Source organism: Carassius gibelio, chromosome A20, assembly GCF_023724105.1.
Source record: "Carassius gibelio isolate Cgi1373 ecotype wild population from Czech Republic chromosome A20, carGib1.2-hapl.c, whole genome shotgun sequence".
NCBI lineage: Eukaryota > Metazoa > Chordata > Actinopteri > Cypriniformes > Cyprinidae > Carassius > Carassius gibelio.
The window spans coordinates 21,679,352-21,704,615 of NC_068390.1; the positions used below are offsets into that span (position 1 = coordinate 21,679,352).

A 25,264-nucleotide genomic window follows, 5' to 3' on the forward strand; every position below is an offset into this window, starting at 1 on the left:
GATCACGTGAAAACGCGGAAGCGGCTTCTTCGCGATCGACTGTCATCTTTGTTATTAGGCATTTTCCCCACTTGCTAACCGTAGAAGTTTATAAAAAAGTGTTTTCTTCGACATGGCGCTCCCACCACAGCTGAAACCTATCCAACACCACTTAAGAACAGCCCAGGAACACGACAAAAGAGACCCGGTGGTCGCTTATTACTGTAAGTTTGTAAAAATTACTAAGTTAACGTTACTTTGTTTAGTGCAGTGCTTGACTGCATAGCAGCCCCTAACGTTACCCTCTCTCACTGGTTTATTAAACGTGTCTTTTTTTAATTATCCCAGTATAATTCGACTTAAATGATTTTAACTACTAAGTATTCTTACATGAAGTGATTAGAATTTTTTTATTTAAACAAGTCTGATTTGGAAGTTAGTTTCAGTTACTTTGTTCACCTGCTGTTATGATAATCAATGTATTTGCTATATTAACATCCTAATGGAATATTGGTGGGTACGTATGTACAGCTAGATTCCCAGTTTAATAGCTCTCCACAGATGCTTTTGTGATTCAGTACTTTAGAAATAAATTTAAGTTAGCGAATTGGCTAACTGGCTGCTTTGTTTTTGAGAGGTTTTGGTCGAAACGTCACCTCATCACGTGTACAGCAAATGGACTTTCGTGTACTAGTTTCACTGCTGATCTTGGATCTGTAGTTAAGATGTTGTCATTCATTATGGATAATATTTAGTTTGTTTCTTTGTGGCAGCTGTAAGAGTGATCAGATATATGCTGAATCATGTAACATAAGGCATTACTGTTATTCTTACTACGCAATGCTGAAAAACAAGTTCCTTGTCCTCCCATCTTGAGGTGTGTTGTGATAGGATGTGAGCTGAAATTTCCAAAACTTTGTTTACAGTACATTTCAGAATGTATTTCACTCATAAGTTGTGCTGTCATCTTTTCAGTCTGCATTGGGAGGTTATTGGTGTTGTGAAGGTGTAGGGCTTTTGAAGGACTTTGGTACTTTGAATTATCATAGAGGTGTGTCAGAATTTGCATGCGCACATCTATTTTTAGCAGTATTGTAATACTTCCATACAGACTTTTAAAGTGTGACTCAGACTGAGATGAACCGTGACCCTTTGTGGCCGTATTATGTAGCCATATGCTTCTAGTGATGTCATTTAAAAAAATAGTTATATCTGTTAAAATTAAAGGGATGGTTAACAACGTTTTAATTTGGTCTTCATTTACTCACCCTCAATTTTTTTTTACAAACCTGTAGGAATTTCTTTCTTCAGCTGAACACATATGAAGATATTTTTTTTGAATGAGAGTAGCTAAACAGTTGCTGGTCCTTATTTGATTTCCATAATGTTTTTTTTTTTTCTCACACTGTGGAAGTCAGTGAAGACCAGCAACTGTTTGGTTACCAACATTATTACAAATATCATCCATCGCCAGTAGACATCCCGATGTTAAACGGCACCGTGACCACATCCCCCCCCATCCCCAACCCCAAGCCCAACTATTACCCTCTACATTGTGAGTAAATCACGCGGATATGTGACTAAATCTACACTCTTGGCGACTGAATGATGTCTAATATTAGATGTATTAATATTATTATTCAGTGCTGTAACTTGATGTGACCGGCTGCAGTTGTATGTGCACTGTGAGCAGACCCGACTAATATTGATAATGATCAATTTTATTGATTAGTTGTTGCAGCCTTAATTATTAATATTTTTTGATGTTCACTATAGAAGTATCTTATTGGCTGAAAGGAAGACATTCCCATCAGTATGCTGATTTTAGGCTGTATATTTATTATGATCAGATCAGTTGCTTTGTGTGTAATTATGGTGTTCTTTCCAGTTTCCAAATGTAAAAGACAGCGGAGTATAGATTTTAAAACAGTCTCTGTGTAGATTTTAAACACTTTATTTACATATTAACCCTATCTCCATTAGTATGCAATGCAGGGACATTCAGTGATGTTTTTGTTTGTTTAAAGCTCTGATTGTGTTTTACTCATACATAAAGACTTTCCAATTAATTCTGAAAGGTCTAAGCAGTTCCTTTTAATAGAGGAAGAACTCAGTGTGCCACTGGAGGTCAGCATTGACACTTAACTGAGGGATTCAGGCTTTGCTTGGGTTTGTTTCTGTTAACTTACTGGACCCCTTTTTTAATGACTTTAGCTATCGTTATCCTCATAATAGTTAATCATGGTCTTTTTGTTATATAACTAGCATAGATGTCTATGATGATGCCTCTACACTCTTTCTTGGTTTTTATGTCTTTCTTCATTATCCTAAATTATTAATTATTCTTGGCTGGTGAGTTAAGCTTGCTTTATGAATTATTATATTTAGTGATTTTTTTTTTCATACCCAGTATTTCACCTGAAGTGTAGTTATGCTTCACACTTTTTAACACACCTTTAAAGTTAGGATGAACTACATTGTGATATAATGAAAGAAAGACCAGATTTTGTGCTACTTCAAATCCCTAGTAATAGCAAAACTGTTTTTCTGGATTATAAGAATTTATGTTTTTTTTTTTTTTTTTTTTTTATGAAGACATCATAATGTGCGACAGCCATGTGCACAGTTCCAGATTAAAGTGTGGCAGTCTTTAGTTGTGTGTGGTTTTTGAAGCAGAATGCTCTTCAGATGTGGTTCTGCTCTGCGGTTCTGACAGAGCTCCAGTTCTCTGATTGGCACCATGCTGTAAACCTATGGAAAAGGCCCTCTTTGACATTGTTTTCCTTCCTTCTTGCTGGACCTTATCCAGTCTTCAGGCTGAGCAGCAGCTAGATAATAACATCCTTGTAGTTGGGAAATCAGAGTGTGCGGTCTGACATTCCTGAATATACAATTCGGTTCCTACTGCAGATGTCAGTGAAATACTCGGGCATGTCCTCGACTGAAGAGTCACGCTGTCTTTCGTCTGTCAAACGTCAAGCTTGCGTTGATGCTTACTTGGCCATAATGAGCATCTGAGATACTGTAGTGTGTTTTGTTGCACAGTGAGAATTGAATGGGTGCAATCAGTTTTTTTTTTTTTTTAGTTCCACACATCTTGTTTCACTTGCTTTCTATAAAACAGAAAGAAATTATATCACCCGTAGGGAAATAATAGATTATGGATTTTATTTCCATGCTTTACAACTGTGAATGGCCTCAGTGTTGCTTTGTTTCAGATCAGTAAAATTGGATGTCAAGCAGTATGGGCGCAATACAGTTTACAAAGGAGGACTTTGTGACCATATGCTATGATCTATTCTGATAGACATCAGATCTCTGCAAATTGGGTCTCATGGAAGAGGAAATGGCATGTTCTTAAAGAAACAAGCACGTGAAGTACTTGACAAATATATCATAAACTGTATGAGCTTTTCTCTATCTACTGAGCCTTATTATTTCGTCCACATAGTGATCTGACTGATAACCATTTGAATTGTGACCTCATTATAACCGGTCTTCTCCCAAAATGGTGAGGTTTTAATTTAATAGCAGTCTGAACCATTTAAAATGGATTCCGTTTCAGGTGTCTATTCTATCTAGTGTTTTTCTCTCTCAACTAAACATTTCTAGTTCAATTAGTGAAATTTGAACCTACCTCAGATCTTTCCAGCATCGACACCTTCATGAGGCCGTGGCCTGAGCACTCACAGCTGGGTATATTTGATTTTCCTTGTTTCCTTCAGGAAGTTGCAATTGCCAGTTCACTGTATTTTACGGGCTAATGTGTTTAAAATCAGAATTAGATGACTGATTTCAAGTCAAGTCACCTTTATTTATATAGCGCTTTAAACAAAATACATTGCGTCAAAGCAACTGAACAACATTCATTAGGAAAGCAGTGTGTCAGTAATGCGAAATGATAGTTAAAGGCAGTTCATCATTGAATTCAGTGATGTCATCTCTGTTCAGTTAAATAGTGTCTGTGCATTTATTTGCAATCAAGTCAACGATATCGCTGTAGATGAAGTGACCCCAACTGAGCAAGCCAGAGGTGACAGCGGCAAGGAACCGAAACTCCATCGGTGTCAGAATGGAGAAAAAAACCTTGGGAGAAACCAGGCTCAGTTGGGGGGCCAGTTCTCCTCTGACCAGACGAAACCGGTAGTTAAATTCCAGGCTGCAGCAAAGTCAGATTGTGCAGAAGAATCATCTGTTTCCTGTGGTCTTGTCCTGGTGCTCCTCTGAGACAAGGTCTTTACAGGGGATCTGCAAGGTCTGCCTGGCATGCAATGTGCCAATTAAAGTCCCGTTTTGTCTTGATGAAAGTCATTTCAGCAAAGCTTGTGGAATTGGTTATTATATTTGGATATTTTATATCTCTAAAAGCACTGTAATATCAAGATAATTTTTCAAGCCTTTTCCACTTTGTGTTTACAATGAAAAGACAGTAAGTCTGAATATGAATTTCATTTGATATAAGACACGTTATGGTTTCCTTATGTATGCATACTATGCAGATTTTTTTATTATTAAATACAAATTATAGGCTAACATATATTAGGTTAAAACATGTATCCATGGTTTTATTTGAAAAAATATATATAATAATAATAATAATAATCTTGCTCTTTTCTTGGATTTCAGTATTTTTATTTATGTACCAATTATGTCTTCACAGTATTTCCATTAAAATACATTTCTTGCAAATATATATCATTTTAATGACCATGTAAAGACAGTTCATAAGTTCACAAAATGTATCTCTTAGTTTTTTTCATGTGACATTTAGTAAGCGGTTCATACTGATGTATCTCAGTGTATATTGGAAGAAGATTTTGGGTCATGTTTAGCCACAAGGGGATCATTTCATCCCTCTTGATCATACGATGGCAAGCTGAGAATACTTTTTAAGCCCTTATCTTTTTAATTTCCTTTGGGACAGCATAGGTTCACCTAGGTGAGATTTTAAATTGGTGGAAGTGTGGGTGGTACAGATATTCTCTTCATTAGTGGAGCTTATCCCAAAGGATCTGGGCTTATTGCCTTTTTCCCCAAATGTCCCTCTTAACACTCCCTCTTAACTTAATGACTTTGAACTTGTGCAACAGCAATTGATTGTTGTCTTGTCTTCCAGAGACCCGATAATGAAGACCTTGTTTGCGCTGATCTTTCTCTAATTCTAATGAATGAACTCTGCGCTTCCGGTTTCATGCTTTGCCTCTTCTTTGAAGATTGCATTCTTTTTTTTGTTAGGTTCTATTAATTGATCAAGACTTGTAATTTCATTCATTAATATTAAGATAAGCTGCTGGGTTTAATGCTTTTCATTGATGTGTGAAGTGAATGTACTTCATTCGCATTTGAATGTAATTTTATGCTCTTACAGCAGCATGTTGTTTGTCCTGGCAGATGTAGCTGTGGTATTCAAAGTGTGCATCAAAGGCTTGTGGTACCCTTTTATTTATAATAATATATATTTTATTAGGGCTGCACAATTAATAAATTTTCTAATCATCTAATCAATTGTGGATGGATGCCACAATTATGTAATTATTCAAAGTGGCAATTAATCGTTCAAAGTCCAATTATGTTATTCTGCATGCTTAAGATGTGCTTTTTATTTCTACATGTTATCTTAAGGCTTTTTTCCCATTATTTTATTTTAGTTTTAGTATAACATTATAATACCTTTTATATTTTTTTAATACCTTTTATATTTTATATATTTAAATAAGGAACCAATCCGATGTATAGTTGACATTTGAGGCTTAATACTGTAGAAAAGCACAACGTTTTTTCAGTTCTATTGTTTTCATAAAAAATATGGCATGCAGTTGCTTCAAACAATGGTATAAATATAAATTTAAATTGTGATAATCACAATTAATAATCATAATAATCAATTAATTATGATTTTTTATATATAACTTTCTCACTTAGTACCATGTATAACTTTAATTTATTGTACAAAATGAGCAAGAGCCAGTGAGAATTCCATTGTACCAGCCTCATATGGCCAGTAAAATACCTTGAAAACATTTGCCAGATGTGTAGACCTGAGCATGTTTGGTATTGTAACTCTAACTAGTGACAACTGTTCTCTACATGTTTCTCTACATACTGTATATATATATATAAAAAATTTTTATTTACCATCTTCCACTCATCATACTTTTCCTTACAGTGACAGGCAAACATTTGGACACTATTTCCTTTTTCACATTTTAGGTCAGCAAAATGGAAGTATGATGCGGTGGAAAATTATAAACAAAACTGTCATTAGCTGTTTCACTGTAACACTATAACACTATTCTTTACATTGATAACAGTTTTGCACATTCTTGGCATTCTCTCAACCAACTTTAAGAGGTAGTCTGGTATGCTCTTCTTCTTGTACAGCAATGTAGGAATTCTTATATACTGAACACATCAACAAATTTGTGTTAATTTTGCGAAGAAACTTTCAAAAGTACTCAAAAGGTCATGCTTTAAAGGGATAGTTCACCCAAAAATGAAAATTCTGTCATCATTTACTCACCCTCATGTCGTTCCAAACCTGTATGAGTTGCTTACTATCCCTTTAAGATCATGAAAAATATATATCCAGTTAGGTGTGTCTAGACATTTGTCTACTGTATATTGAGTGGTTACATGACGTGCAGTTTGGTTTGGGTATGATTTGGATTTTTTACAATGCTGGTGCTGGTGCCTGAACCGATACTTTAAGAATAAAAAAGAGCTTCAAAATGAAGGTGGGTGTCATTAAAGAATGGCTTTTTAAAAAAAAAAAAAAAAAAAAAAAGACACACACAAAAAAGGATTATCATGTGTACTTTAAATTTCTTTTGAGAGAAGTATTATTTTTCCTATCTTTACCCAAAATAGGATAGATTGGTCATTATTGAGTGCTATAAACACATATAATGTCGGTTTCATTCATATTAGATGCCGGAGGATGCTCTCACACATAAATTTTACATATTCTTACAGGAGTAATAGAGCTCATGATCTTCCAGCAAACCCCTAATATGGACAAAAACATCCAGCTATTGCTGTAGCTGAGTAAAAAGAAGATAGAAACATTTTGAATGATGGAACTAAGACCGTAATCACTCAATAAATGATTTATGTGTTCTTCAAGCCGTCTTGGGAATTTTCATTTTCATAATGAAGTGTATTTATCCACTGCTAATCGACATAGCCTTTATTACAATATAGAATTTATTTTCTGCCTTAATCTGTGATAAGAAGCCACATCGGATCACAAAAGGATTTTTTTGACTGACTGAAGTTGAATCACAATGCTTCTTACATCTGTTTTGGAGCACCAGAGTGGAAATATTTCAATCAACAGCCCGGCCATTTAAGTGGTACCGAGATGAGGTACCGATATTTGTGTTCTGATTTGGTCCGGTACTGTACATACCAGTCACAGTTTTCGGTACCTGACCCTAAGTGCAGTGACACTGACATTGAAAGTAAAATACTTCTCTCTTGTTTAATGTGTTTCAGGTCGACTTCATGCCATGCAGACAGGAATGAAACTAGATAGCAAAACGCCAGAGTGCCGAAAGTTTCTTGTGAAACTAATGGATGAATTGGAAATGGTAAGTCCTAAATGTTTTTTTTTTTTATTATTAATATTTTTTTATATACCTCATTAACTCATTAAGCACACTGTTCAATTGACATGAACTATTTATAACTGTTCACATAAAGGGATATTTATAAAATGCTCTGCCTCATCTTGCAGTATGGTGATGTTTTCAGATAGCACTAGATTCTTAATTATAGCTGGTTTTGAATTCTTTTGTTTATGTGGCATTAGCAAAAAATGATGAATGACCTTTTGTACTAAGGCCACTGTATTCACATCACAGTTCAAAAGGCTGAATTTATAGGTCTCCTCCGAAGGAGAACAGGAAGCTACGAAAAAAACATAGCTTTTATGCTCAGGTGCTGTTATAGAAATTTAAGGAACCAATTAGATGTGAGTGGAGACCCTGCAGTCTCTAGAGCTCGCTTTTACTATTACCTCAGCTCAGTTCATTAAATGTTACCGAAATGGGAAACAGCAGCCGGTGGAGACCCAGATCCTGGTGGGCACATCCGGTCAAAAGGTCTGAAGCATACAGTGTACTGAACTCTCATTTAGCACAGTTCAACCTGTCTGAAAGGATGATGCTCTGCTCTTTTATTATGATCTGAATCATCCACCTGTCATTCAGGGGATTATGTACAAATTTATTTATAGATTATGTATATGAGCTGTGATCTTAAAGGGATCGTTCAACCAAAACTGAAAATTCTGTAATTAATTACTCAATCCCGTTTCCAAACCCATAAGACATTTGTTCATCTTCGGAACACAAATTTAGATATTTCTGATGAAATCCGAAAGCTCTCTGACCCTCCATAGACAGCAAGGGTCCGACCACAGTCAAGGCACAGAAACGTAGTAGAACATTGTTAAAACAGTCCATGTGACATCAGTGGTTAAACCATAATTTTACAAAGCTTTTTGTGCGAAAACAAAAATAACAACTTTATTCAACAGTTCTTCTCAGCCAATTATGGACTCGTGGCTTCTAAAGCATTAAAAAAAAAACTTCTAATTCTCAGTGAACTCAGAGTTTTTGTCTCATAGATTTACAGCACAGAGTAGTGTAAAGTATATGGTTCACTTTACCGATATCATGCTCTCGTGCTAAATATCAGCATGTGTTTTGGCCCAAAAACACACAGCACCTTCTTTGATTTTCTTAACAGAACAAGCTTCCTTTAGTAAAAGTGTTAAAATGAGTCCAGTGCTCCTTTTTTTTCCGGGGGGATTTTGGGTAAACCTCATGGAATCGGTGTGCATAGACTAGATCTAGTTTCAGGACTTTGATTTAGTGTGCACTGGCAACTGAAAGCGTCCAATCTCGCTTTCCGTCTCTGTGCTGTTTTTGCAAACTTCCTTTTGACTTATACTTTTAAATTCTTCTGCAATACAGCACAAGTGATGTACTGTGCCTTCACAATGCTTCTTCATAGAATAGGTAAAAATTTCATTAAAATGTGAACAATGAGTCCATTCAAGCACCTAGGTTCCACCTGTTGAAATGTAACAAGTCGTATTTGCTTTACTGATTTTACAAGGAAACCTGACTCTCTCTAGCAGACTGTTACATCACAGAGAGGAAGCAGAACCCGGGGACCGCCAACTGACTAAAGCTTTTGCGTTTGGGTGCTGGCTATTCTCAACCTAAGTAAAAGACCGTGTTACCAATATCTGTGTTACACTGGTTTTTTCGAAAACATGATTAAGGCTGCAGATGTGCTGAAACGTGCCATTCCTTTTGATGTTGCAATTGATTTTTTTTTTTTTTTTTTATGCAGGAAGACCTCAAAAAAAGCTTATGTTTATATAACATCTGTCTAAAATTTATTTTAAATTAAGCTACAGCACATTTATTGTCTATGTACCAATATGGAGAAGAATGAAGGCCATGAAGACAGTCTTGTTGAAAACGCTGGCTTTAAAAAAACAAATGAAAATACAGTATTTAGATTTGGTGCAGTTTCAGTATTACTAGAAGTGAGGAAAGCATAAGCCTGCTTCAGTCCATGCAATGCTATTGTCTGTTGCATTTGAACCATTTTCTGTGAATTATGAGGCTACTAATTCATTCAGCTGGTGTCACAGAATGGATCATAATAATAGCTGGGTGAATGACTCCACTAATTGCGTGTGGGCAACCCTCTAGAGGGACCCTCTTTTGCAACAAAATTTTAATTACACTAGGCTTCTGGAGTGGAATCAAAGTGGCCGATGCGTCTTAGGAATTACTGAGTCATGCAATGGAAAATAGAGGTTTAGAGGGTAATCATCTAGAATCTGTCATAAATAATGCATTAAACACTCTTTACAGTATCACACATGCTAAAATGACCTAATAGCATAGCATTTAAGATTACATTACCATTACCATCAGTGCTGAACATGGAAAATGAACTTTTGAGTGGTTCTTTGTGTTTCAGATGAAGAAGGAGCTCAGCGACAATGAATCCATCTCGCAGGATGTAGTTGGCAATGCCCACATTGAGAATTACGCCTTGAAAATGTTCCTCTACGCAGACAGTGAAGATCGATCAGGACATTTCCACAAGTAAGTCAGGGTCTGGATTGCATTAGTTTGCCAGTCCCCAGACCGTTCAGACTTGAAATGTGTTGCTGTTTAAATGTGCCATCCTTAATTACAGTTTTACCGAACTGTGACACAAAATAATCCCACTGTCACTTTGTACATACAGAGAGTGAGTAGCAGGCTAAAATTAGCAACAAATCTGGTTCTGTATAGGGCAGTTGCCTGGGAGTGAGACGGCATGGATTAACCAGGTGTAGCATTACAGGTCACGGCAGTATAATGAAGCTGTTGTGGACAGTGATGGTTCCAGAAGCTGAATACCTGGCAATGACTCTGTCCTCAGGTCATACAGACTGGACTTCCCAAGGAATTTGAAGTAATTGTTAGTTTGGTTGTAGCTAGATAAAGCAGAGTACATATTTATAAAATGTTTACCTAGAAGTAAGACAATCTTAGAAATAAATTTCAGGATGTTGTCATTGATAAAGGAATTTTGTATTCGATGTAGTTGCACAGGAAAAACCTCCAATAGTGAATTGCGAACAAAGTCTTATGCTCCTGCAAGAAGAAACGACAGGTTCCCTCTATGATCTCAAAATACATTCTGTAATGGATAAATTTGGCATTTCATGCCGCATTTCCCCTTATGCTCTTTATCCTCTTCCTGCTGATGAGGTTTAGAGTGAAGATCTATCTTACTGTAGGAAGCTGTCAGACCTGCATACACTCCCTGTCCAGAGGCCACTCTTCAGGATGTGTTCACATACTCAGGGTTTGTACGAAAAGTGTCAAGGGTGAATCATTGTGTGCTTTATGATTTTACTTTTAAAAGGTACTGTAGTTCATGACATTTATTCTCATTCTGGAAAAACAATGCTTGTATTGTCAGCGAGTTCCTTTAGGTTTTCTTGAACATGAATGTACAATTGTAACCCTAAAGGTTTTATAGAGAGTGAGGTTTTTCTCACAGGGATCAGAGCAGCGTGCCTGAAGATGAAAGTGGACCGAAAGGGCTTTAAATGCATCACTTTAAATTATATTTGTTTATTTTCATTTAAATAGGATATTCACTTGTCTCACGTGTCATTTCATGGTTCCTTATTCTAGAAAGTTTGAACGTTGACATGTTTGATTAACAGCAGAAGTGTGACTATGATTAATATGTCCCAGGATGGTAACAGGGAGCTGTTTTTAGGGTTTTTAGGGTCACCTGATTTTTAGGGTCATTGCATAAGTTTTCATAGGAAATTAAAAAACACCTGCCTAAACCTTTTATCATTGACATTTAATTAAGAAAACTACTTTGGGTTCCGCAGCAAAAAAAAAAACAAAAAAAACAATGCTGATGAATAAGTGAATAATTTCTTTATTTCAGTCGTTCACAGTTTCTCAGAAAAATAACATCTTATTTAACAATATTACCTGTTACAAAGATTTATATTTAAAATAAATGCTGTTATTTTTATTTTCATCAGAAGATCCTGAAAAAAAAAATACATCACTGTTTCAAAAATATTAAGCAGAACAACTGTGGTATTGCCATTTAAGTTTTAAAATAAATGAAAACAGAAAAGTTATTTTAAATTGTATTAATATCATAATATTACTGTTTTAATGTTTCTTAAATAAATCTTACTGAACACAAAGGTTTGAACAGTACTAAGTGTGTAAAATCCAGATGTTGTTTGTTTTACACATCTGCTTTGAGACATATGTGGCTTATTTTATTGTACTTTGAGAAATTCATTGACAGCAGTGTTAACGGTTTAATGTGTGTTTTTATCACAGGAATCTGATCAAGTCCTTCTACACCTCGAGTCTTCTGTTTGATGTGTTGAGTGTCTTTGGCGAATTAACAGAGGAGGTGAGTCACCGTGGGTCCTTTCGACCCCTACTTTGTCAACTGGGTAGGTCTGTATTTTGACGCCAAGGCTAGTATGACAACGTTTTGTGTTTAAGGGACATAAAAATAGGCCTGAGATGTGTTTCTTGACACAGTCCCCCTGTTTCTGATGGCACAGACACAAGCTCGCCTAATTTAGTGGAACGTGAAAACGTCTAATGGAATCAAATACGTCATTAGAGCCATGTTCTCGTGCTCAAATCTGAAAACTGCTACAAAAACATGAAAAGGTGGAAATTAATGGGAAACTCTAAAGCTGAGCCCAAGGACTGACAACGCCTCACCAGATTCAATGTACACAGAGGTTTTGAGAGGCCAATTCTTGGCAAACTTGTGCCTGGAAAGTGTTGTTAATCCACCAGTTGAATCTGTGTATTTCCAGTGTGCCTGTTAGACCATCCCTACTGGTAGCCATGGCCGCAGATGTCTCTTTTATACAGCGGGAAGTGACCTGTGTCCGAAGATGGACAATGTTTCATTGAGTAATCTTTGCTCCCTAAGGGCCAGACATTTTCCTACTGTAGAAAGCTCATTGGATTAACTGTTGAAACAGTGTGCCTTCTCTGTGTAACACTAACCCAGACAATGAGCTCTCAGAATCACCCTCCATTACTGTGCTGTTTCTCTCCGACAATGCCACAAGAAGTTGTGCCAAATTAGATTACATGAGGAAAGACTTGAGAGGACTCGGTTCTGATGTATGTAGAAGTAGAAGTAGATAGACCCTTTTAATGGATTTGAGCTGGTGGTGTAATTACAGGTGTCACCACACTTCAGACCATTGAAAATAAAGCCGATATACTCTGAAATTATTAGATGATAAATTGTTTTACAGCAAAATTCAGTAATTATAACTCTTATATTAATAAAATACTGAATGCATTGCATTCATTTTTCATACTGCAAAAGATTGCTTTATATCATGTATAGGCCTGAATCTAAAATAGCTGTTACATGAACACATTTGTAAATACATCAGTTAAATTCTGTATTAATTTAAATAAAGAAAATTGATGCTGTCAATTAAACATTTTCCAGACAATATTTTAATTAGTATGAAGTATACATCTTTGTTCTTAGTCTTAAATCTAATTTGTGGGTACATAACTTGTTTATTTAATAAATATTGGCGTTTTTTTTTTTAACTATTGCATATGCCATTCAAGGAATTTCTTTTTTCATCATGCATTCATGCATAATTGCACTTTAAAACATTAAATCAATTTCAGTGCAAGCTTTTCATGTCTTATTACCTAATTCAAAAAATACAAAAAATATTATTAATTAAACTCTCATTCATAAGGCCATGTAGCATAATCATAGTGATGAGTGAATCATTTGTCTGTCAAGTGTTATCCATGTCATGTCCAGACAAAATCCTGACAAACTAATCTGTGCTTTTAGTGCCTATTGTGTTGCTGGGAAAGTTCATTAATTGAGCATTTCTTATCTTAAGGACTGACTTACTGAATGACTTTTCACATGTTCTCCCCTATCCAGAACATCCAGCACAGGAAGTATGCAAAGTGGAAGGCAGCCTACATTCACAACTGCCTGAAGAATGGTGAGACTCCGCAGCCAGGTCCTATTGCAATGGAGGGGGAAGCATATGGTAAGTGCTGATATTATATCTGCTCCCCCAGAATGATCCTGTGACTCCCATTAAAAAAATAGCATCAGTTGGGAGGCTTTCCTCCAAGTTTACTAAGTGGCTTCCTCGATGTGAGTCTGTTGTTTCTAAATCCGTAAATGTTATCACATTGTGTGCCTTATCAATTTTGTGAAGAACACAGGAGGTGACCGCCCCGTGACCCTCCCCCTGCAGGTCAGCACAGGCTGCTATTTATGTAGTGACCCCTTTTAATAGTGTGAAAATTATCCACTGTTGGCTAATCTAACTGTTTTAAGTACAAGGTTAGTCATTAGGAAGGAAAGGGCTGAAGATTCATGCCAAGTTAGGAATACACAGAGAACGAATGCAGAATTAAAATGTGTCTATAAACATGAAATTAAAAAGTAATAAACTTGTAAAAAAAAAAAAAAAAAAAGTAATAGATCTTGCCTTATCGAGAAAGTACTTTCCAATTTTGTTACATTTAGTAAACTGTTTGCAGTCTGTGTGTGTCCCATCTGAGATGGAGTTTGATATGATTTTCTAAATGTTTTTTTTTTCCGAAGATTAAAAAGTAACAGCATAGTAATATGAAGTTGTATTGTAGTGGTGATTTCTCAAGAATGTGGTTAAGAAATCTCTTGCAGCATATGTAATTGTGGATTGCCTGTAGCCAGTATATAGGATATTACATTTCAACCAAAGAGAAAAAAAAAGGAATTAATGTAATCAATTCACAGAACATAAATAGATTGCTTATTTTTAATATGTTGCTTATATTCTCTATAATAAAAATTAGAATGGTTAATTCAATCTTTTTTTTTTTTTTTTAATGGAGTTATATGAGGCCGAAGTTTTATTTGGAAATTTGGAAAGGGAAAGTGTTACACAATATAGCAACCCATTTCCTCTTGAAACTTTATTTAAATTAATGGTCATGCCAATAGCATATAGCCAATAGCATATAGCAGGGCTATTCAACTTCATCAACAAGTGAGCCAAATGAAACATTCATCGTGGCAAACCAGAGCTGGAATATTTTGGGAATGAAAGCAGCAGAGAACAGTTACATTAATATTTTGGTAACATTTTACAATAAGGTTCAGTTAGTTAATGTATTAACTTGCAAGAACTTAATAAGCACAACTTTTGATTTTAATAATGCATTAGTAAATGTTGAAATTAGCGTCAAATAAGATAAGAGAATTATATAGAAGTATTGTTCATGCTTAGTTCATGTTAACTAAAGTAGTTAACTTATGTTAAATAATGAACCTTACTTTAAAGTGTTACCAATATTTTTGATCATTATTTTTTTATTTTATTTTTTTATATCTGTCTTTTATAACATTTTGCTGTATTTTTGAGAAACATTCCCAACTAGGATGAAATTCTGAATAAATACAGTAAATTGGCTTTCTAAATGGATCTATAACATAATAGAATAAACTGAATAAAGCTGACTGATTGCAAGTAGACTGATTCAAGAGCTATGCATCTATTTCATAGTGCCTCTTCACTTTGTACTCTTTCACTATGGTTGTAGTCTCGTTGCATGATAAACACACCGGTTGAAAACAAATTGCTTGTTTACGTTTTGTTCTACTTGGAATCGGTGGTTTTCATTGTCTATTTTTTTTTCTTTCAGTTTTGATACGATTTGTTTAGACAATAAAAGATGCCTCACCGATTATAAACCAGAGTGATTGACTGTTTACACACACATTATCCACAGAGTGCATGCAAAGACACATTTTCCTGCAAGGAAAGCAGTCTAAGAGAAATGGGTTGAAATAACTTGCAACCTTAAATGGGCCACCACACCTTTTAAACAGATGGAATTAGCTAAGCGGGATGCCAGTTAAGTAGGTCTGGAATATAACATATTTCTAAAGTAGAAAATACAAATTGATCTGTTTGTGAAAGACTTTTGCAGTTTACCAACTGTTACCAACAATAGGGTTGCAGTTTCTTTATAAAGCATATCTTGTTTAGAGATCATGTGAAAATGTGACCATTTGACTGCAAAATAATGTATTTTAGAAGATGTGAAGAGTGAAGAATGTTCCTCGTTCATGTGGAGGTTAAAATAATGCTTGGCGGTGGGATTTAGTTAGATCACTTTCCCCTCCACATCTGCTGGGCGTGCTGCTTTTGACCTGGCCTGCTCATGTCCGAGATTAAGTCATCTGTAGACTAGGCTGTTGGGATATACACATGCATGCACGGTATGTTTCTGTATTATGTGATATTAGTTATCATCACTGGTTTTATTCGGTGCAAGCTTTTATTTTTAACTGCTGTTAAAACTCATGTAACAAGTGTTTTCTTCATGCTGTAATGGTATTAAAATGGAATTTCTTGAGCTTTACATCTAGCAGCTGGGCCCTTGTTAAGTAGTGACCTCATGCTTGGTAATTCCCACTGATGTGCAGCATTGCCAAGAGAAAAATGATAGCATGCTTTTGCATTGCAAAGTTTGAGCACAGTATTACAGATCTATCTTATTCCATGTGTCCGTCTAATTGCCTTTCCAAAGGGGTCCCTTAAAAAAATTATTATAACAATATGCCAAAATGTTTGTTTTGTATAACAAACACCAAACCTTGTTTGAGGTCAGCTGATTAACTGTTAGTTTTCTGTTAGTCAAGTTATTCCTGTGTATGCTGGATTTTTTAATGTAACTCCAAAGGGATTAATCTGAAAGAATATATTCAAATACACCTAGGATGGCTTGAGGGTGAGTAAATCATAGGCTAATTTTCTTGGGTGAACTATCACTTTAAGAACTATATTGGTGGTATTGCATCCTTGCACAGCAAGCACATCTCTGGGCTTGATTTAAAAAAAAAAAAAAAAAAAAGAAGGCTTATTTGAGGGAAAGAGAACTGATCTGTAACAACTTTTTCAATTAGTATACTATTCCTAAGACCCATCTACAGTGTTTACACCCGTAGCTGTTCGTTTCCTGGAGCAGGCTTTGCACCCGTGCCATGACTCCATGGAAAGTAAGGGTTTCTTTGTTTTAGCCTGTTGAGAAATTAAGGTCAAACTGAAATGGGCTCCGGTGTCAGGACAAGTACAGCATGGAAAAAATTAGAGGTTTAAAAATTCTTTAAAGAACATGCTCTAGACATGCTGAAATCATTGTCTAAATGACTCTTTTGTAGTATTCAGGTGAATCTCTGGATTTGGACTGGTTTGCATTAAGTAGATTATATAAGCAAGGTTGGCCTATATTGAGACTCGTATAACAGGCATGACCATGTATATACATGTACAGTATGATAATGTATAACATTATAACTTTATGTAGCATGACTGATTGCAAAACGTGATTTGGACATGCTTCAAATTGAATTATTCCCAGTAAAAGCAATGTTAAAACAATTGCATCTGTTCACCATTTATCCATTCCCTCCCTGTCGCTAATTAGCACAGAAAACATTTTTCTTTTAAGTGTAATGTAGGTCACAAATTTTGGCCAGCAGCTGTACAGTTTGGTTGAGCACAGGCACTTTTCAGAATTCAGCTGTCGGCGCAGATCAATAGTAAATAAAGAGATGTATTTGCAGAGAGAGCTTCTCTTAATCCTCATGTTGACTTTTACAAATCCATAGTGTGCTTGAGCCAATGTTGTCCATCACCTTCCTACTTAAAACAAAGGGCGTTTGGACTGTTTCTATCAGTGAGAACTAATGGAGTTTTAAAATAAGTTTAACAGATCAATCTCTCTAATGCACTGGGCAGTGAAAGGTTGGGTTCTTTATTATGGATTGGCACTCAATTTGAGTACCCTGAAATTATCTTTAAAACAGAATTAAAAAAATATATATAAAACTCTTCAAAACCCAAGTCACATTGATAAGTCCAGTTTATTTTAATTTATTTTTTGTCATTTGTTACAGCTTTTCATCTTTTTCTTGCTGATTTATCAGACAGGAATTTGACTTTTTCTCCAGGTTCACAGCTCTCAACACTGTTTAGAGAGGGTGTGAATTATATGTGGATTACTCACATTAAAAAAGTGAACATTAATTTTCCATGTGCTGTGTAGTTTGTTATACTTTGCTGGTATTTATTTTGCTTTTTTGTAGTGCTACCATTGTGTAATCACAGTGTGTCTTTTCACTATAGCAGTACAAAGCTATCTCAAGTATAGACTTTCATGGTCATAGTCTGACAACATATGGCCTTTTCACAATTCCTTTCACAAATCTGCCTACAGCATTGCTCTAAAAGCAAAACTCTCCTCCAGGATCGACCAGGAATCTCCCTGATCTGTGGCTGATCAAGCCCCTTTTCACAGAAACCATATAAAGGCCATATTTTCTTAACAGCATAATGTTTGTTTGACTTGCCCCACCCTTATTATTTCACAGCCGGTTCTGAAAATAAACCCCCTGCCTGACACATGTCTGGGGAAAGGAAAGTTGTCAAAAAAGCATGTTTAAATCAACCAAATTTGGAAATGTTTTTCATATGCTTCATTTACTTATTCCCTGTGATGAAATGTTATATTGATGTTTTGAAGTCCTTGTTATTAAATGTTGCTGATGCAAGCAAATACATATGGTGCTAACCTCTAAACTGCGTTTTGCTGTAATCTAATATTTTTTGCGAAATCGAATCTGCCCAGGGGCTTGAGAAACATTATGAATGTGGGATTGTTGTTAAATTTCAAATGGAAGAACCAAGCCACAGTTTCTTGATTTTTTTTTTTCTTTTTCCTTGTTCTATTTATTTATATTCATCACTCATTTTGTGGTGTCTTAGGGTTCAGCTTGCAGTTGATTGAAATTGGTTCCGTGCTGTCCTCATCAACCTATTCCAGGGTTTTGAGGAAAAAAAATGTTTCCAGCTCAAATCACGCTAACACATCACTTGCTTAATGGTGTCCAAATTTCATATTTTTATTTTTATGTTTGTTTACCTGTGCTGATAAGTTTTCCCCTTGCTAAAGGAGGTTATTGTGGTACCCTCCAACAGTTGACTTGTGGTGAGGCTCATCTTTTCCATGATTTGTATTCATGATAAAATTGTGTGTGAAAATAATGCTCTGAACATAGGAATCTTTAAGCACTGAATGGGGTAATGTGAAAAAAAAACAGAATAGCCTGATTAGTGCTAGCAGGAAACATAGCTCCATTAGTTGTGGAAAAATTACTCTTGGAAGGAAAACTTCTTTCCAAATTTCATAAATTCTATCATCACTCCCAAAACAAAGGCTTTTTAAGGGAGTGAACTATCTGGATGCTTTCACGACAACCTTAATGTTGACAAAGCGTAATGCTGTTTGCATGAACATATTTGCTTGTTTTTCTCTTTACTTTAGATGATGAATTCGGTGCCGAGGGTGGTGGTCCTTCACAAGCGCCTGAAAATCTTTCCCAGTCTCAGCCTTCTTTCCACGGCCATCCATCAAATCAACCCCCAGTGTCCAATTTCAGTAATATTCAGATACCTCCTGGGTCACACGCACCAGCCAATACACCTGCAGAGGTTCCCCATTCAGAAGGTAAGCTAGCTGAGCTTAAGTGTAACCATCTGTTTCAAATAGATGCTGTTTTTGTGCACTTTCTATTCATTAAAGAAATCCTGAAAAAAAATATCACTGTTGCCACAAAAAATATTGCACAACACAACTGTTTTAACATTGATAATGGTCAGAAATGTGTCTTGTGCACCAAATTAGCATTTAGAATGATTTCTTAAGAATTATAGAGCAGGAAATACTAATGGCTGGTGAAAATGTAAGTTTGGAATCAAAATAATATATTATATTTTTTAACATTTAAAATATTTAGTTATTTCAAATTGTGATAGTATTACACAGTATTACTGCTTTTACTGTATTCATGATCAAATAAATACAGCCTTGGTGATGCAAAAGAGAATTCTTTCAAAAACTTCAAACAATCTTACCAATCCCAAATTTTTAAGTGGTAGTGTGTACTTAGGGATAATGGGGTTTTTTTCTTCCTGGAAAAAGCCATGCATTTGACAACTAAATTATGTCAGCATGTGCTCGTTTAGTGTGGGCAGCGGTTAATGAACACTGATTGTCTTTCATAACAGCACAAATCCCTTGACTCAAATGTAGAGGTTAATTAGTACATCTCAGAGGACTGGGACTGAACTGTAGTGTATTTGCATGTGTATTTCCCGTACCTCAGGGTTCCTGTTTTCCTTTCTAAAGCACAGAAAGGCAGTCTCAGGGTCCCCATGAGGGGCATGTTTCCCCTGGTAACTTCTGTCCTTTGTGATTAGTGCTATGGCTTCCAGATACGGAAATTACTAATTTGCAACATGGCACCCTAGAGGTGCAACCACTTAATTTGATCATGCATAGCATTCTCTCATTTCCTTAATTTTGTATTTGACTCCATGTCCGCTCTCAGACTCTTTAGATGAAACAAAAATGAACTTTGCTTTATATATATATATATATATATATATGTATGTATGTATATGTATATGTATATGTATATGTGTGTGTATATATATAAAGGGGACAATGTACATTTAACTTTCCCGGCCTCTTATTGCTGCCTATCCCAACATTTTTGATGTAGCTCTAATTAAATAAAAAATGAGCCAATATTTGGCATGAAATTTCAAAATGTCTCACTTTCAACATTTGATATGTTATCTATATTTTATTGTGAATAAAATATAAGTTTATGAGATTTGTAAATTATTACATTCCTTTTTTACTCAAAATTTGTACCGTGTCCCAACTTTTTTGGAATCGGGTTTGTGTATACTGTGTGTGTGTGTGTGTGTGTATACATGTATGTATGTATGTATGTATGCATGTATGTATTTGCTAAATAAAATGCACCTTTTGTTCTTTTGCTCCTTGGAAAGATAGTGCTCAGCCATAGTCGGTAGCTGAGCACATCTACATCTAAATCCGTTACAGCGGTCTGACAAAAATGGACTACTTAATTCATCCATTACAGTTTTTCAACATCCTATCAGCCATAATTTCAAATGCAAAAGTGCATTCATGGTCATAAGCTAATGGACTTTTTCCCCTTTTTTTTGAGCAGCAGATCCCATCAAACCAGTTCCTGTTCCACGAACCATGCCAGTGGTTGATCCTTCACTTCTAAGCAATACACATGAAGGTAAGCTTTTTGTTTGAAGATGACTCCTCTTCACTGAAATCCATTCTCAACAAAGTCAGCATACAGTCATAACACAGGATAGAACCTCGTTTCACAGAAATGATGGACCTAATTTTCTGCTTATGAAGCCAGAAGAGAAATGAGACATTGCACTGGATTTTCTGAAATAAATTAAGGCTTTATGGGAAGCAGATTGACAGTTTTGGCTTTCTATAGATGGTGGGGACGGCCACAAACAAGGCAAAATTACATTCCCTTACTACCAGCCATTGTGTCACTGGAATGTACCTTTAAAAAGAATCGATGCCTATTGTGCCCAAAGCTACTGTTGGCATTCAGCCTGTCAATTAAATAATTTAGCTAATTAGTGAGCTCATTTCATTTACAAACCCTGCCCATTATTACTGCAATTGCCAGAAATAGAGCAGATTGAGAATTTTGTATTGCACGACCCAGATACAATTTTGAGATGACAAAAAGTTGCTTTTCTAGCCTAATTAGACGTGTGTACATTAAAAACAGAGCATCTTTTTATATTGTTTGGCTAATTAAAGTCTGTCTGCTATCATAACTGGTACCCAGACCGGGAAAAATAAGGAAGATGACAAATAAATATTAGTAATTAAGTAAAACCTCAATGTGAAAAGTTTGCAATGTCATACTGCAAATTACTTGTCCTTTCTGAATCATTAAGGCTTTTCTAAAAACGTATCAGCCATGACATTGTCTAACTGATTTGAAAGTCTACACCGAATGAGACACTAATTGGCGATGTAAAACAAGACTCTGAAAGTGAGGTGATTTTTCATGTCTAAAGTGCTGTTTAAGCTAGTCTTCAGTTATTTATGTGCTCTTTTCCATTGATCAGCATTAGAAATATAATTTGTGTAAATGACGCACAGATGAACCAGTGTGAGATAAATGCACAAATACACCTTCTGTTCCACATTTCACCTTCTCTATGGCCAAAATAAATATCGACCAAGGTCATAACGTTACCAGTATAGTAACTTGTTGAAATGTTCTTGAAATCAAGCATTTCAGTTGAGATAGTTCTGTGGTTATAGTCTACCCAGACTTTGTGCATATTGTAGTAATCGAGGTGCAAGCAGTGCTTTTGAATGAGGCATAACTGTATTATGGTTAAATATTAATACTGGAGAAGGAGACAGGATCTAGAGATCTTTTTAGGTTCCCAGAAATGCTGTACCTAAAACTATTTTGAAAGCTCACAAGTGCTTTGGTGGTCGTTTCTGTCCAGTTCATTATTTGGTTCCCACATTATGGATTCAGCTCAAACTGTCACTCTGAATGTCACTGTGAGAGCCAGCATAGTTTACATTGTGGTTAAGGCATTCGTGCACCATGACTATAACATTTCACATGCCCACTGGCAAATAACTTAACTTAAGTATTCATAAACTAGCTCAACCTCAGCTCACCCTATAATTTAATGTGCTGGTGGGCACTGGAGAGACATGCATGTGTGAAATGGCTGCATGACATTCCAGAATATTCCCCTGGAAATCATCAAAATACTAGCAGGCAAGGTATCTGGTGATAACTATATGTAAAAAAAACATTAGTGAATATATAAATTATTAAAGCATTATTAATATATATACTACCATTTAAAAATTAGAATTATATGATTGATGAAACAATTGATGTGCTTAATTATTTTTGTGGAAAAAGTGAGCCTTCTTTTCAGGGTTTTTTAGTGGAAAAAGTTGAAAACGGCAGCATAAAAAAAAAAAAAAAGTATAATCTTTTAGAAAGTTACATATGTCTTTACCATCACTTTTGATACATTTCAGTGTGTCCTACTAAATAAAAGTATTAATTTATTAAAAAATAAAAAAAATTGTACTGCCCCAAAACTTTCAACAGTTATGAATGTATAGTTTAGTGTATATATAGAGAGAGAGTGAGAGAGAGAGAGAGATAGTGTGTGTGTTTGTGTTAACTTATGTAAACCTTTTCTTTTTACAGGTGATATGCGGCTCACACCAGAAGACTTTACTCAGGCTCAGAAATACTGTAAATACGCAGGTAGTGCACTGCAATATGAGGATGTGGGCACTGCCATCCAGAATCTGCAGAAGGCCCTGAAGCTACTAACCACTGGCAAATAATAAGGCCATTATGTTATCAGAGATCTGGCCAGAGGAGTTGAAAAAGGACCTTTTCCCTAGCCCCGTCTGTATCAAAAAGAGACACCCCCCTCCCCCCAATCACTCAATACAACATCTGTTTCTGCCATAGTGGATGTCAATAGTTGCTCATTACTAGACCGATAAAATACAGATACAACACTAAAAAATCAGGTGCTAAAATCCTGAGGAGCTCATACATATTTAGGTTTGAGGTGGTTTTGTCTTTTTTTTTTTCTGACATTACAATAATTTGGTTAGATCTTCATCGACATGGTAGCATGTCTGAATATATGTCTTAAACAGTAACTCTCAGACACTTTTCCCTTAACTACATTTACTACTTTCCGTTCACTTCTATGAACACTATATGCTTCGGGTGGAAGGATTCTGTAGTTAGATTACATGGTAACTGTTTACTGCCATTAGTTATGTGTGGCTATAATCAACAATAAATCTTTTTTTGGTCAACTCTTTTATTGGTCATTTGCAGTGCATGTTTCCTTTTTAATAATCCTAATGAAAAATGAGCATCTCAGATTTAGATTTTTGGAGCTGGATTATAAAATTTTATTAAATTCTTAAATTCAAGGCATTGCATCATGTAAAAGCATTTCACACATGCAGTAAAAGCATGAATGAGGATTGTAATGGTGTTAACTAAGGGTCTCTGCACAGGCAGCTTTTAACAAATCACCGGCAATTGAAAACCAAATGAATTGAAAATGTGTGCAGATTATTTGGATAAATAAAATAAAATTAACATTTTCTTATTGGCGCAATTTTCACTACAGCATAATAATAAAAAAAAAAATAATGATAAATAAGGTAATTGCAACTTATCTTTACAATTCAGATATAAAAATTCTTTAAAAACATAAAAGTCAGAATTGTGAGATATACAATAAACTTTTTTTCTTGCAATTCTGAATTTACATCCCTAAATTCTGAGTTTGTTACTGAGTTTTGAGTTTACATCTCGCAATCATTACTACTACTACTATTACAAAATAAAAATAATTAGTGCTGTCAAATGATTAATCACTATTAATCACATCCAAAATAAGTTTTTTTTACATAATATATTTGTGTATATTTATTATGTGAATATAAGTAAAAACACATGCAAGTGTATTATTAAGAAAAATTTTATGTTTATATCTTAAATATATTTATATAGAATATAAATCTATAGAATATAAATATATACATGTAAATATTTTCAAAATATTTACTTTGTGTGTGTGTTTATATATACATCATAAATATACACAGAGCACATATGTAAACAAAAACTCGTTTTGGGTGATTATTCGGGATTAATAGTTTTATCAAAAATAATACCATTTTGTTTTTTAGCCAATTTCTCACATGTATGAGTTAACAGCTCACCATGAGATATAAACTCAGGATTGTGAGGGGGAAAAAAGTCAGAGTTGCAAGTTAAGTCGCAATCATCTTTTAATTTTTTTATTCCGTGGTCAAAACAGGCTTCCATATTTTCTCCTTCACTGTCTTAAATGTTTGTTTTTTTTCATTCATAATTTTTAAATAATTCCAGGTGGCAGCAAAATGTGTTGCAATAAGTATTCCTGCAGATTAAAAGATGAGGCTGATATTGTATTTCAAAGGCACTAAAGGTGATGCACAATGAGTGTAGTTATGTTATACTAGTCATAACCCATTTAGCCCTATGCATGACTGAACTTGGTCAATTCAGTTTGTGCACATTCAGGAAACTTATAATTACAATAGACAGTTCCTGTTGTTTTCTGTTCTACTTGTATTTCTTGAGGTTGCATTACCAGTGTCACTGTTTCCTGTCTTTCCACAGTTTTACCTGAAGTGTAATAGAAAGGGCATTGCACTTATCTGAAAGTAGACTGAGCTATCATTGCATGCATCTGCATCTGCCCGAATCCTTTCCTGCCTCACTGTAGATGCAAATGATGAACATCACCTGTGATGTCCACTATAAACAGGTAGTGATGAGAAAGTCACATGATGAATCAGAGATCATCACAAACAGTTCTTGCTCAAGCTGAGAAAGGAAATACTACAATATATATATATATATATATATATATATATATATATATATATATATATATATATATATAAATAGAAGGTGCACAGTGTCATTCACACAAACACTAAACACCATCATGGTGACACACATAAAACTGCAATAATGCAGTATCATGATAAACATTAATTTAACAACATTAGATGTATGATAAAACCCTAATGTACACAACTGACAGTTATTTCAATGAAAAAACATAAAATATGAAGTGTCATATTCACTTTAAATTATGCAATGACTTTTTTCTTTTTCACTTCCAAAAACCATAATTTTAAGTGTTTTATTG

General features: G+C 35.1%; 1 protein-coding gene across 1 annotated transcript; it reads left to right on the top strand.

The window, feature by feature from the left end:
* On the top strand, nt 1-23,363 carry LOC127938967 (vacuolar protein sorting-associated protein VTA1 homolog). Its single transcript, XM_052535913.1, has 8 exons — nt 1-203; nt 7,474-7,568; nt 9,985-10,112; nt 11,880-11,955; nt 13,495-13,606; nt 18,942-19,124; nt 20,662-20,739; nt 22,732-23,363. The coding sequence occupies exons 1-8, from the start codon at nt 113-115 to the stop codon at nt 22,872-22,874; spliced, it is 906 nt and encodes a 301-aa protein (XP_052391873.1). The 5' UTR covers nt 1-112; the 3' UTR covers nt 22,875-23,363.
* Nucleotides 23,364-25,264: the final 1,901 nt, after the last annotated feature.

Bases quoted from the DNA above. Each gene is read 5' to 3' on its own strand.
- LOC127938967 (XM_052535913.1), top strand. From the start codon at position 113: ATGGCGCTCCCACCACAGCTGAAACCTATCCAACACCACTTAAGAACA. The intron at 204-7,473 runs GTAAGTTTGTAA...AATGTGTTTCAG, and splicing joins CCCGGTGGTCGCTTATTACT to GTCGACTTCATGCCATGCAG. The intron at 11,956-13,494 runs GTGAGTCACCGT...TCCCCTATCCAG, and splicing joins TTGGCGAATTAACAGAGGAG to AACATCCAGCACAGGAAGTA.